At 40.2% G+C, this 14247-nt stretch overlaps 1 protein-coding gene across 7 annotated transcripts in view; it reads left to right on the top strand.

Annotated features, from left to right (window-relative positions):
* Positions 1–10820, top strand: part of ST18 (ST18 C2H2C-type zinc finger transcription factor) — a 111558-nt gene extending 100738 nt beyond the window's left edge. For all 7 annotated transcript variants that reach the window (XM_027570353.2, XM_027570346.2, XM_027570355.2 and 4 more), the window contains 3 exons: positions 4035–4138; positions 6020–6163; positions 8364–10820. In XM_027570353.2, coding sequence (XP_027426154.1) covers positions 4035–4138; positions 6020–6163; positions 8364–8504 — 389 coding nt within the window. In that variant the 3' untranslated portion in view covers positions 8505–10820. The remainder of the gene's footprint in view (positions 1–4034; positions 4139–6019; positions 6164–8363) is intronic.
* The last annotated feature ends 3427 nt before the right edge of the window (positions 10821–14247 follow it).

Here is a 14247-nt window from a genome sequence, read left to right as displayed (position 1 = left end):
ATGTATATGTTATTATATTTAGTAGATCCTTCTAGTTCTTTCCATGTGGCAAAGTACCATGCTGTAAATATTGTGATACATTATTCTTTTCTGGATAGAACTCAACTATTTAAAGCCCCTTAAAGCTGAGCCTATCTACCAGATTCAAGTATTTACATCCCTTAAAAACTTATACAGAATATAAAGTATTATTTTAAATTATGTAATCCCTAATTATGTATATTAGGCATAGATTTGTACGAAGTAAAGAAAACATATTCTTTTGCTTTTAAACAGGTACACCCTATAAAGGAACAGGGCCACTGAAATAGTTCCACTAAAATATTCAGTGGAAAGTTTATACGATTTCCTTGGTCAACAACACATGGCTAGTCTAACCCAGCACTCTATTTCTACTCTCTATTCTATTGTGTATATTTTTGTCAAGGAACATCAGTGCAAACATTTAACTGATAATTTCAAAGCAGATTAAATAGCCAGGAGTAAAGGTAGCATTATAATAGTTAAGAGAACATATTCTGGGACCAGAGAGCTTGTGTTTTGAATCCCAGCTCTACTGCTTACTACTTACCTCTTCATGCCTTGGTTTTCCCATCCATAAAATGAGGTAAGAAGTGTATCTGCCTCTTGGGATCCTTAAGAGAATCAAATGGGTTCATATTTGCAAGTGTGGTGTGAAATTTAAAATCTGTGGTATCTTCTCAGTTCTACTCTGGAGGAGGCTCTTAAAGACTGTGTGGAGAGGAGGTTGACAGATAAATAGATGGACAGAAATAGATAAGGTAATGTATTCATGGAAAAAAATTACAAAGAGATTGGCTAAAATGCCTACCCTCCCAATAAAATAAAATAAAATATCTCCCCAAATCCCAGAAATCATAACAAAAAGTTAGTTCACTTATTCATTAATTGCATGAGAATTTATGGAGTGCCTATTATGTGTTAGATCCTGACAAAATGTTTCTTTTATGAGGTCTCATCTCATGATCATACCTACCCCATAGGTTTCCAGGTACCTTTTGTTCTTAGGCATCTTCCAGATGGCCCCATCTTGGTCAAGAGCCTTGAATGTCTGCAATAACATTGGATGCCAGGGGAATGTAATCCTAGCTAGAGCTCAATACCAAGAACCCGGGCTCTCAGAGTCTTCTCACAAGCATCCATGACTTAACAGCCAAATATAAACTTTTGATTTTCCTGCTGGAAGCGTCTGCTTCATCCCCGGAATGCCAGTAGTTGTCCAGCTGCTTGAGCAGAAACTGTCTTCCTTGATTCCTCCCTTCTCTCATCCCCTTCCTCCCATTCATCACAAGCACTGCAAATCCCACCAAATCTTTTATGTTGAGTCCACTTCTATTACCCTTACTTCCACTACCCTGGGGCAAAGGACCATCAGATGAGCCAGGACCCCAGTGATAACCTCCTCACCTGTCTTCTGGTTTCTGCTCTGTCTCCCTCTCACCCCATTCTCTACCCAGAACTGAGTTATGCTTTTGAGAAGCCAACCAGATCACATCAACTCCCCTGCTTAAAATTCTTCACTGGCTCCCGTTGCACGGAGAATAAGCCCAAGCTCTTTGTGAGGTCCCCCATGACCTGTTTCCTTGCTCACAGAGGCTTTCTTACAGTCCCGGGAGCAGAATTCCCATTCCTTTCTCATCCCAGGCTTCTGTGCTTTCTACTCCCTCCCCTGAGATGCTCATCCCAACCCAATCCCAAGCCTTTCATATGCCTGCCTTTTTACTGTATCAGTAAAGTCTCAGATTCAAAGAGGCTTCCCCAGTGAGGGTTCTCAAAGCACCCTGCTTGTTTCCTTCATAGCTCTTCATATTTTATCCATGCTTTCTTGCTTATTGTCTTCCTCACCAGATATTATATAAGAAAATACCATCTTCTGGAGTGGAATTTTATTACAAAGAGACAAAAAAGAAAAACAATTTGGCAAAGAAATATAACATTAGAAGTTTTCATTTGCTCAAACCAGAAGAATTTCAAGTGTTGATAGCACTCAAAATACCTGTTTAATTGATAATCTATGCTCCCTGGTGTTGCCAAAAACAAGTATTTCAATCCCACTCATCTGCGAAAAGATCCTGTTCTAGGATAATAACTAGTAAAACTTGGTGCTCAGAATGCAGTGCAATTCCCTAGATACAGCCAGCCAATTCAGAATAAATCCTGTGTCCCGTATATTATACAACCATTAGTGTGGTCCTGGGTAATTGTTTATTGTTTTCTTAGGAGCTGTGTCACACTGTTGACTCATATTCAAATTGATCAAGGTACTAAAATACCTGGATCTTAGTTGTTGGTTTGCTTTCCTTCTTTATTGAATCTCAGAGCCCTGTATTAGGTCAATCTTGTGACATACTGTCTTCATTGGTGCATGCATAGCCCACTTAATTTAGGTAGTTAGTTACTTATAATAAAGCAGTAAGTACCCACAAAACAGCCACCTGTTTTATCAAGCTTTATGTAAACAGTCAGGGCTTACATTTTCCTTAACACGTTATTGGTAAGAGTCATTCATGCTGTTCTGGCAGGCCTGCGGTGTGTTTCCAAGCTGGGCTTTTGTGAAGGTGTTGTGTTCATCTTGTGCAGGCCTCCTCTTGTGCACCTGCAGCCATTTGTCTCAGGTGTGTACTTAGGGATGGAATTGCTGGGTCACAGAGCACTGTGAAGTTCACCTTCAGGGAACAGTGAACTGTTTTCCATAGTAGTAACCACAGGGCAGTGTAAGAGGCTAGAACTCTTTCAAATAAATTGTCAATTCCCTCATTCTTGCTGTCATGAATTCAATCCTATTAAATCCAAATGCAGAAGTTTACATTTATCCCTCTTAATTGTCATCATCTCTCTGGTTCAGATTCATTATTCGGGACTGTTAAACTCACCTCACATCCCGCTTCTGTCCCCTTTAATATGAGCTAGCAGGGGCGCCTGGGTGGCTCAGTTGTTAAGCATCTGCCTTCAGCTCAGGTCATGATCCCAGGGTCCTGGGATCGAGCCCCACATCGAGCCCCACATCGGGCTCCCTGTTCAGCGGGAAGCCTGGTTTTCCCTCTCCCACTCCCCCTGCTTGTGTTCCTGCTCTCACTATCTCTCTCTCTGTCAAATAAATAAAATCTTTGAAAAAATAATATGAGCTACCATTCCCAGCTTTAAAAAAATACTTAAAATGTATTCATATTCCTTCTATAAAATAGTGATGGGAAATAACTCCCATTCATTGAGAACCTACTGTATGTTCAGCACTTTATAATTTACTGCATTAATTCTCACAACATAGATTTTATGCCTAATTTTATTGAAGAGGAAACTGGGGCACAAAGAAATTAAGTAAGTTGTGCAGGTTCAAGAACAAGAGTCAAGGCCCGCATTCAAACTCTGAAGTCCATGTTCCTTCTCCTAGATTGCATTTCTCCTTATCCAACTCTACATAGGGAACCCAAATTCTGTGTCCCTGGACTCTAAGTCCCCTGCCAGCACCCTAGCTCTGCCTCCAGTGATGGTTCATAGGGTCCCACACAGGTAATAAATATACAATTAATCAGCATAATTCGTGCCAGAACTGTTCTTCAACACTGTGTACGAGAGGGTGCATGGGCTCTGGAATTCATTCCTAGCTCTGCTATTACTCTGGACGCAGGCAGGTTATGCAGCTTCTGTCAGTGATGAGTGTGGCCTCATTTAGCCTCTCCAGGACTCAGTGTCTTCATATGTGAAAAGGGTATACTGGAACATGCCCCATAGTGTGCAGTGAAGTTTAAATGAGAAATTATCTGCGGATATGTCTAGCATTATACCTGGAATATAACAGCACTACATTAAATGGTATTACTTTTCTACTCCCTTTTCTTACAAAGGAACTCTTTAACCCACTTTTTTAGAATCTTAGATATGGATTTGGGTAAAAATTCAACATTTCAAATTAAAGTCTAATTTTCACTTAGGAAACCACAAATTTAAACATAAAATGACTCATGTTGTCACTGTCTCATATTTTCTTTTTGACTCAGTCTGATTTTTTGTAGGTTTAGAGAGTGATGAAGAAATTAGGCATTTGGATGAAGAAATAAAGGAACTAAATGAATCCAACCTTAAAATTGAAGCAGATATGATGAAACTTCAGACGCAGGTAAAAACAACAATAACACAACAGAAAAGCTATTAGTTATCTTTAAAGTGATCGCAATCATTAGTAGAAGCAAAACATTAAACTCTTAAACGTTGTGTTAAAAAATAAACTGATATCTTACAATGAATACACTGAGCATGTCTCGATGACACCCTTACTGTAAAGCTTGGATAGGTAGATCACCCTGGGCCATCATTGACTGGGTACCTGTAGGCAAAGCTACTTATGTTTTTGCCTTGGGTGCATTAAAGGCTTTAGAAGCAAATAAAGCCAATCATCCTGTGTAAGTAGAGTCCTGCAGAGCACGTGGTACGTTAGAAAAATTGTCACAAGAAGATATGAGAGTAGTTAGTTTTATTCAAAATTCAAATAAACAAAGCAACTTTTCACGTTTAATTTTGGAGGTTTTTCTGGATAGATTTTTTACTGAAAAATCCAAGCAGTTTCTCAATTCTGTATTCCCCTATGTAATATGTGCCCCATGCCCTGACTAGATTTACCCAAATGGAAAATAAAAGTTCAGTCTAGGAGTTTGTTTTTTTAAAAAAAAAAACTAATAATGACTATATTGCAACAAATCAGAAGGAAAAGAAGAGTGAGACAAAACCTGGACAGAAGTTTCTTTCCCTCTTTTGTCGTCTCCTGAAACTCAGGGGTTTGGGGCCTCTGGTTACTGATCTCAGAAGTCCTCACTCACAGCAGCTTCAGGCAGAAGGCTTCAGTCCATCTGAAATGCAGGTTTGGTTTCCTTACCCACTGTGACCAGTGTCATAATCTTTTAGTATTAGCAACCAGGTCTACAAAAGAGCTTGATGCGTTGGTTTACGAATCATGGGGACTCCTCTTGAGAACCATTAGGGAAGACAGCACTCAGGGAGCTTAATGTCTAGAAAGGGGAGACAGATAATAACAAAAAAGAATCATCAGTGACTATTCACACTGGATGGGACAAGGGCACAGGGCCAGATTTCAATATAAAATAGGATGGCCGGCTGGCCTCAGGAGGAAGGACACATATTGGCAAAGACTTGAGAAGCTGAGGGAGAAGCTGAGGGAAGCATACCAAACAGGTATGGGGGCAGAGTGTTTCAAACAGTGAAAACCACAAGTGCAAAACCCCTAAATCTTGAGAAGGCTCAGAGTTCTGAGAAAGATCAGAGTAAGCAAGGCAGCAGGCAAGCGAGCAAGGGGGGGAATCAGAGGAGATGAGTCCCAGAGGTAACACATGGAGCACCCCAGGCCGTTTTTATTCTGAATGAATGTAGAACCATTACGGGGTTTTGAGCCAATGGTTAAACCCAATCATATTTGACCTATAATCTGAATTACATTTTAAGAGACTTGTATTGGTAGCTGTGTTGAAGACAGGCCAAGAAAAGATTGTGTGGGGCCAAGCCAGGTGCAGGGTCACCCATGAGAAGGCAGTCACAGTCCCTCGGGTGGCTGGGCCCAGGGGCCAGCAGTGTAGGTGAGGACAGTCTCCATCTTGGGTGTTGTGAAGGAAGAGCCCAGTGGATTTAAAGTATGAGAGACAGAGAGCCTTCAGAGATACCTCGGAGGCCTGAGTGATGTTCAAGTTGGGAAGGTGAGGACTGCATGTGGAGCAGGTTTGGGGGAAGTAGCAAAGGCTCACTCTTGAACATACTGAGCTTGAGATAGCCACCATGTAGCCATGTGGAGATGTGGAATTTGCAATTTATGGGAGAAGTCTGGGCTAGAGATGTAAACTTGGGAATGTGATTCCCAAAACTTAAAGCAATGTGGTGGGTTGCAGTTTTATGAGGGGAAGTTGCAGAGTACGCACTCCTTGGCAGTCAGGTTCAGCGGATGCCTTTCCTTCAGAATCCGGCTGCTCACATTCCCAAGTTTTTTCCATTTCAGATCACATCTATGGAGAGCAACCTAAAGACAATAGAGGAGGAGAACAGGCTCATAGAGCAGAACAATGAGAGCCTGCTGAAGGAGCTGGCAGGCCTGAGCCAAGCCCTCATCTCCAGCCTTGCCGACATTCAGCTCCCACAGATGGTAAGTCCAAGGCAGGACCTTGGCTGCTCCATCGCAGCGCCAGTGCGCAGTCACCGCAAGGGCTGCCCGTCAGCAGCCGCACAGGTATGGCGCCCGCTCCGTCACGCCTGACAGGCAACAACCTCCTCCCTCATGGGGACCATGACAGATACGTACATTAAATTACATGAAGGCCAAGGGCTTTTGAAATTGCAGGAATCATTTAAAGGTGAGGGCTTATTAGAACTTGATTTATAATGTAATATGAAGGTCGGAGGCCAAAGTTCCCTTACTAAAAGTTTATTTCCAAATAGAAAGCTTAGAGGGTTTACAGCCATTTGTGCCATCCACCCAACTCAAGAACTGTAAAAACAAAACAACAAAAGAAGCGTTTTAAATTTGGCGTTAAGTAGGAAGAACATACTTAAGTTCTCATATGGAATAAAAAAGTGAGCAAGTCATCCTTATTTTCAAAATCTAAACATATATTTGAGTTTTGGCAACTATTTCAGATTCATAGGTAATTAGTTCCTGTCACATTTTCATACATATTACAAACATTTGGAAGAGAGGCTGCCTTGTTGAATGCTTTTAATTTCCTTAGAACAAGTTTTTTAAAGCTGCAAATTTTATGTATGAATGATTTAAAGAAGCAGCAATTTAACGAAAAAATATGATTGGTTTACCTGAAAGCAATAAATCCCTCAATTTACCCGATTTTGCAGCATGGAGCCCTCATCTTACCCAATTCCAAATGTGTCTCTTGACAATAAAAAAAAAAAATCGATAATGTAATAATAAAGAACACAAAGGACAATAAATTACTACTTTATGGTCAGTATTAAGGTAAATTATTGGATATTATTATATTATTTATGAACATTTGTCTAATTCATTCTTGAAATTTGTATTCATTACTATGTTTTCCTTCACAAATGCCATAAAAATAATCATTACCATTCAAGAGAACTTGTACCTTGTAGAGCTATATGCAAGGCAACCTAGTGGTGATTTTTAGGGCTGATTACACTAAATGTTCACACAGACAACAAAGACTGAGCCTTGGCCTTCTCATTCTGTAACTGAGGAAATCAGAGCTCAGAGTTCATGTAATCTGATCAAGGCTCCAAAGCCAGATGAGCCTGGCTTTTTTGTGTGGCCTTCATCCACTCTGCCGCCTGGGTCCTGGTCCAGTTACAAACTCTCCAAGAAATGCATGACGCAGCAAGGGCCGAAACTGAAAGGGAGCAGAAAACCATGGTTAGACAATACTCATAATTCAGTATTTTACTGAGCACAGCAAGATAATCTTCAGATTTAGCAAGCCTACCTTTTAAATAACAGCAATAACGATAGCATCCATTATAGCTCTAGTATTTAGACCTTCTAGAAATCCTTTCTTCCAAGCATTTTGTGAAGCGAGTAAATCACATGTCACATTGTTTTCAAAAAGGTGGGAAAACGGAGGCACCCAGAAATGGTTAGTAGCATGCCCTTTGTGTCATGCATTTCCTTCAGGCGCACGTGCAATTTACACGGATCAAGTGACCACTCTCTGAAGCACCACGTTAGGCAAAGGAGCTACCAAAGCACGCAAAAAGAATAAGAGCAGAGCTTGACTTGGTGAATCTGATGTGCTCCCTGGAACAGAGATAGAAAAATACAGGGTTATATTACAATGATGCCACAAGGGAAAAATGGCCAAAAAGGTCTCTGAGGATGAAAAAGGAAAAATTTCCACCTGGTTAGTGAGCAACTTGCTCAGATCTTAACATGCTTTAAATTCCAGCCCAGTGCTGTCAAAAGAACCACCTGGCTCAAGCAAAGCCTTCCTCCATAGCCTCTCTGACATTCCCCTTGCGCAGACAGGAGGTCTGTGTTATGCAGAGCATGTGCAATTGAAGCTGAGGCATCCTCTCCATAGAAGCAGTGCAGCTTTGAGGGGTCCAGCTCAGTAGCCAGACATCTACCTGATGCGGCTCCAAATTAATTAATCCACAAAATATTGACAATCACAGCAATCCCATTAATGGAGTAAAGAGTGAACAGATGAATCCCAACACACTCAGTCTCTCTCCATCTCCCCAAACTCCAGCAGTCATATGGATCCTTACCTTCCCTTTAAGACTCTGGAGTCACTGATACTCTTTGTGTTACTCGGTCCTCTTTTGTCCTAGCCTGAGTGACTCTGATTGGTTCAATGTGTTTTGTCTTCATTTAGGGGCCTATCAGTGAGCAGAATTTTGAAGCATATGTAAATACACTCACAGACATGTACAGCAATCTGGAACGGGACTATTCCCCGGAATGCAAAGCTCTGCTGGAAAGTATCAAACAGGCAGTGAAGGGCATCCATGTGTAGGACCACAGCGCTGCTGGGCAACAGAAATTACAAACAGCAGTTAACACAGACGGATCTGAAGGGGCTCCTGTGCTGCTGAGGCACGTAGGTTGCCGTACTGCATTTACAATTGCAACATTGCACTAATTTTTTCCCCCAGCTGACATAAAAAGGAAAGAAAAACTATGATAGACTCTTTGGATTAAAAGCAATGCAGTCAAATATTAAATCTTATTTATTTTCATATGTTTTAATTTTATTTCTTCATTGCACTCTTTTGGGTTTTTTTTTGTAAAGTATATGTAAAATAAATGTGACATTTTTATATTTTATTTATTTCTAATCAAAGAGTTTTTTATCTTTTAACTGCATTTTGAAGTCTGCCATATTTTTACAAGTGTGTTTATTAATTTATTTTCCAATAGAATTTAAATAGAAATGCTATTCTCAAATCACATACCTTGCTGGGTTTAAATGAGAAAACAAAACAGGAAGAAGGAAATCCTTGTCTAAGGACTGCACTATGGTCCAGTTTGATTTTTATTGCACATTTCTTTTCCTCCCTTTCACTGGCTTTTGTATTTACAAATGGGGTTGCCGTGAGGTGCGGGGAAGAAATAAGAAGATAAATGGCGCCCACTAGTGGGAAATGCGCACTCACAGAAGCACAGTGTACTGGAAAACAGCCTGTTCAGAATTTGTTAGCAATAATTAAATAGAGCAATCAGCAAAGTATTCGACTTGGCTGTACGGTTTTAGTTAATATGAATTATTTATTTGACATGTTTTAAAGAAACATAAGCTTTTTTAGTGATGCAGATTTGTCTGTTTGTTTTTCAAGTCATATCAGATAGTTGGCAACTCTTATCCCAAGATGAGAAATAAGACTTGATGTGACCAGCCAGGCTTTCCTGCCATATGTTGGTACAATATACAAGTGACAATATTGATGTAGATTTGTACTTAGCAAATACAAACACATCCAAATGGAAAATTTTGTAGATACCATATCCCCTGAAATAGCATTTATCTTACTGGGTGGACTGGAAAGGAATGGGAAATATAGTAACACATGGGAAAAAAAAAAAAAAGTTACTCCTATCCAAGTCATTACTTTAAACGCTGGCGACATTGTCTTACCCTCCATAGGCAACAGGGAAACTTTCAATTTGATAAAAATCTTTCCATAGAACTACAAGTGCTACAATGTATACACATTCACACCCACAGAGAGACACACTCACATACACCCACACTCGCATGAAATCTTGAATTTCTGGATGGATCAGAGTTTAGTAGTTGCTATAGTAAAGGCAATGTCTATTTCAGGGACTGTAAAGTAGTTAAGCATTGTTTCAGAAGTTTTTTTATATTTATTTTTTTTAAGAAAAAGGTATAGACAACCAGCTAAACTGCCTTTTTGGTGTGCACACACACCTCGTGTGCAATGTGCCTCTGTGTAAATGGACACTTGAACTTAGTGTGGGCTTAATTTTCTGTGCTATAACAAAAGTGTTTATTTTTTATTAGCCTCATGGATATGTAGACTGAATGTGATGGCACTCACAGGCTTGATATATTCCACTGTTATTACTGTTACCTGCACAAACGAAAAGTAATATCAACAGTAATTCCACTCCCATGACACTGTGGTCATTGTTATGTACTAAGGTGGGGCTTATCTTCAGTTTGGGGTTCATTTGAACCCTTGAATCTTAGTTTAGTGGAAATGAGATGTCTGTTCTTAGGTAGGAACGGTGTTTATTTAAAAATCACTTTAAAAAAAGAGCTACCATATGTGCTGTCTATTATAAATGGGACACCAAACAAAATTTTCTATTAAAGTTATGTACTTGCAAACATTTTGCTATACAGTACTTGATAGATGCATACAAATAAGTTCACTTATTACAAAGACAAAAGTTTAATTTGCTAAATATTTTAACAAGTTTGTTATATATTTTATTTAATTTAAAAGAAATCTCTTACCAACCTATGTATTTATTACAATAATTTACTATGACTTCGGGTTAATTTATTTGTGTTTGCATAGTTTGAGCAGACTGTTTTGTGAAGTATGTTTGTATTTATTTGCCTCCTTTGTACTTGATGTGTTTTGTAATGTGCACTGATTTTTTTCCTTTCGACTCTGTTAATGATAGATATGTAAATTGGGTCTTTTGTAAACAACAAAAAGGCAATGATGTATGCATTTTTTTAATTTGAAGTAGCTTGTTTGTATACTGTTTCTTCAAACAATTAATATTTCTTACATCAAAGCAACAAAATTGTGTTCAGTGCTGTACATTTGGTGTATGGTAGGAAATAAAAATTGATAATGAGTTTTGCTGTGCTCTTTCTTGGGCTACTCTTTTGAGACCGTTATTGCCGTTCCATGAAAAGCGCTGTCTCAGAGGACCTCTGCTGAGGTGGACTACCCCAGAGTCGGGTAGTGCTGATGCATTTTGGTTCTGCCAACCAGTCTGCCTGGCTTATTATTTCATCCCTAGTGGACAGGATTTTTTGCCTACTGATAAGGTGTCACAGCCTTTGGTTCAGTAGACACATCCAGAACAGTGGCTACCTTTGATGTAAGGGAAAATTTGCTAGCACTAACAGGTGATTCACCTGTATCTAGAGAGCGATTAAGATACAGGCCCCACTCTGCTAATTCCACGATTGCTTTGGGTACTGAGTCTATCTCTATATTCATACAAGCCAGCTGAACTCAAAGAAAAGTAATAATTATTTCTTGACAGAACCTCCTTTGCTTGTGTGTTTTTCCTATCTAATGTCAAACAGTCAGCTTAATTTAATTTTCCAGTTTCCGCCTAGATTTACACATCTCTAGGACTGGTTGACATTTATACTCAATGTGGTAAGACCCACGTAATCCATGTAATGAAGAAAAGTTGACTGAAGAGAAGTCTGGATCCCCAAAGGAACGCCAGGGCTGTACTTGGGTAGACCTATGCTGGACAGGGCTTGGCACACAGCCATTAATCCACAAGATAGCCTGCTCTAAGTCACCAAATTTACTCGTACCAAACGTGCGTACAATACACCCTGTGAAAACGGATCACAAGATGCAAATCTGCTCAGCTGTGTTCTTAGCTCACCCTTCAGAGAAGATGTGTATCTTACCCTGATTGTGATTTCTCATCAGGAACTGGTGTCTGTGTCCCTGTCTCCCAACATATCAGAAGACGCGTACCAGTCCTATTGGAAATAAGAGAGTGATCGCTAGGCTTCATATATTCATACAATAGAGGTTTAAGTCGAGGATGTTTATGCCAGGCCCACTTCCTGGCTTCCACATCCATTCATCCCAGTGAGGGACGATGAAATGAGTGATAGGTACTGAGATGGCCGTGTGTACGGGCTCCTGTGGAAACAGTGTGCAGGGGCACCTAACAAACTCCATTCCCGGAAAAGTGCCGGTGACAGGGGTGCGGGGCAGGTTCCAGGAAAGGCATTGCAGGCAGCGGGAACCGCATGTGCAAAAGCATGCTGGTGAGACAAATCATCAACCAAGCAGCCTAAGGTAATGAAAATATCGAAAAAGTAGTGAGAAGTGAGAAGATAAGAGGCAAAGAACAAAGGTTAAGTGTCAGAGGGGGCCACACTATAACTGGCCACGTTGAGGGGTACCAGTTTCCACAAGCAGACTTCAGAGTGCCACAGGAAGCTTTAAAACCAGAGAATGAGGGACACCTGGGTGGCTCAGTAGGTTAAGCATCTGCCTTTGGCTCAGGTCATGATCCTGGGATGGAGCCGCACATCAGGCTCCTTGCTGAGCGGGGATCCTGCTTCTCCCTCTGCCTGCTGTTCCCCCTGCTTGTGCTCTCTCTGTCTCTGTCTCTCTCGCACGCTGACAAATAATTAAATAAAATCTTTTAAAAAAAAAACAGAGAATGACAGGATCGGATTTCCACTGGAGATAATGATTATTCTAGCAATTCAAACAATTACTATTTTTACATCAAAGTAAGAAAAATGTTGAGTGCTGTACCTTTGCTGTACAGTAGAACATAAAAATTGATAGTGAGTGTTGCTGTGCTTGTTTTCAGGCTACTCCATAGAGACTGTTCTCATCATTCCACGAAAGGTGCTGGGCCTTCAGACACAGAAGTAAAATGCTTCCACTTGAACCAAGGGCCCCGATGAAAAAAAGGAGCTGCCTCACCAGAAAAGTTTTTAAAAAATGAGACTTGTTATGCTACATCAATGATTTCTTATTATTCACAAAACTAATGTTTTCTACATCTCTTCCCACACATTATGTCCATTTTAGTGTGGTCTGGGAATAGTACCCTGCTATTTCCTCTCATTAGTCAGCAGATAATTATAAAGTAAGCAGATTTAATTGGCTAATAGCTGTCTACACTGTCAGACACAACCAGTGAAGCCTGGTATACTGTGTCTCATGAAATCCTCAGCCACATTTATGGAGTAATTATCACCGTGCCCAATTAAACTGACGGGAAAACTGGTGCTCAGGGAAGTGAGTAACCTGCCCGAGATCAGAAAACTAGGGAAAGGCAGAGTCAGGATTCGACCTCTTTCCACCATTTTGAAGACGTAATCCGTGCCAATCAGTCTAGTCGCCTGTCAGATCCTGCCTCACCTGCAAGAAAGAAAACAAGAATTGGTTCAGATCAAGATATATGCTAGAGCCCAGACATGCCCCATATTCCTAAATCTTGACATGATAAGAATGCCTACCTACGATTACTGACAGCCTCCTGGTGCCCTCAAGCCCCTGAGCTGACTCTCCTAGGCTTCACAGCAAAACTATGGTGGGCATTATGAGCAATATTATACAGATAGAAACCTGAGGCTTAGACAGAATACAGAATTTGCTTGATGCCCCAGAGATAAGTACCAGGGTCAGGATTCAACCCAGCTCTGACCCACAGAGCAGCTCCTGTCCCTCCTGCAGACCATCATTACTGTCTCTAGCCAACCCCCAGCTTGCTGGCCGCCATCCTAACCTCCTGCCAAAGTCGGTGGGCAAGAGGCAGTCAGTTTAATCACCACTCCAGATAAAGTTGTTCAAAGAAGCATCATTTACACATTTAAACCACACTATTATGGATGTATTTTTCTTGTAAAGGCATATCATAAAAATATGACACTTTAATCATTTATTTGATGAATTGGGATTGAAAATCTTAATACGGGTTGTAATAACAGCCAAACTATGAAGAAAATGTATATAACTCATTTTTTAGGACAAAACATCATAATTATTGTGTTCTGTCACTAGCTGCTTCGTATATGCTTGACAGTTTTGAACTGACCTCTGACAAATAAAAGTTCGCTGTGTACCGACCTTTACCAGCTATTAAATATTTAAAAACATAAAGAGAACGTGAAGTTCCCTGATCTTAAGAAACAGCTGTTGTTCCAAAATTGTCCCCTCAAATATGTATTATCATATATAAATATAGTCATTTTTCTTCTATGACTGATTACCTTGTTTGGCTTGAGATAAAATCCAGAGTTGTCTAGATATTTTGAAGAATGGCACTTTGGGGATTTGACACCCTAATAATGCTTTTAAAGGATCAAACTTTTAACCACTGGAAATCTTTGTAAATATTTACAAATATTTACAAAAATATTTAGGCTAGTGTACTTGAATTTCAAAAATTAAAGGGAGAACTTTCAAGGACCAGAAACATACACACACACAACTGGCTGTGCCCAGGTCTTAGTGAGCGGTCTTCTCTGACATGCCTCCACTACTGGGTTGTGTCCA

Source organism: Zalophus californianus, chromosome 4, assembly GCF_009762305.2.
Source record: "Zalophus californianus isolate mZalCal1 chromosome 4, mZalCal1.pri.v2, whole genome shotgun sequence".
NCBI lineage: Eukaryota > Metazoa > Chordata > Mammalia > Carnivora > Otariidae > Zalophus > Zalophus californianus.
Note: the sequence above shows the minus strand (reverse complement) of the source record. Positions and strands in the feature narration are given on the sequence as shown.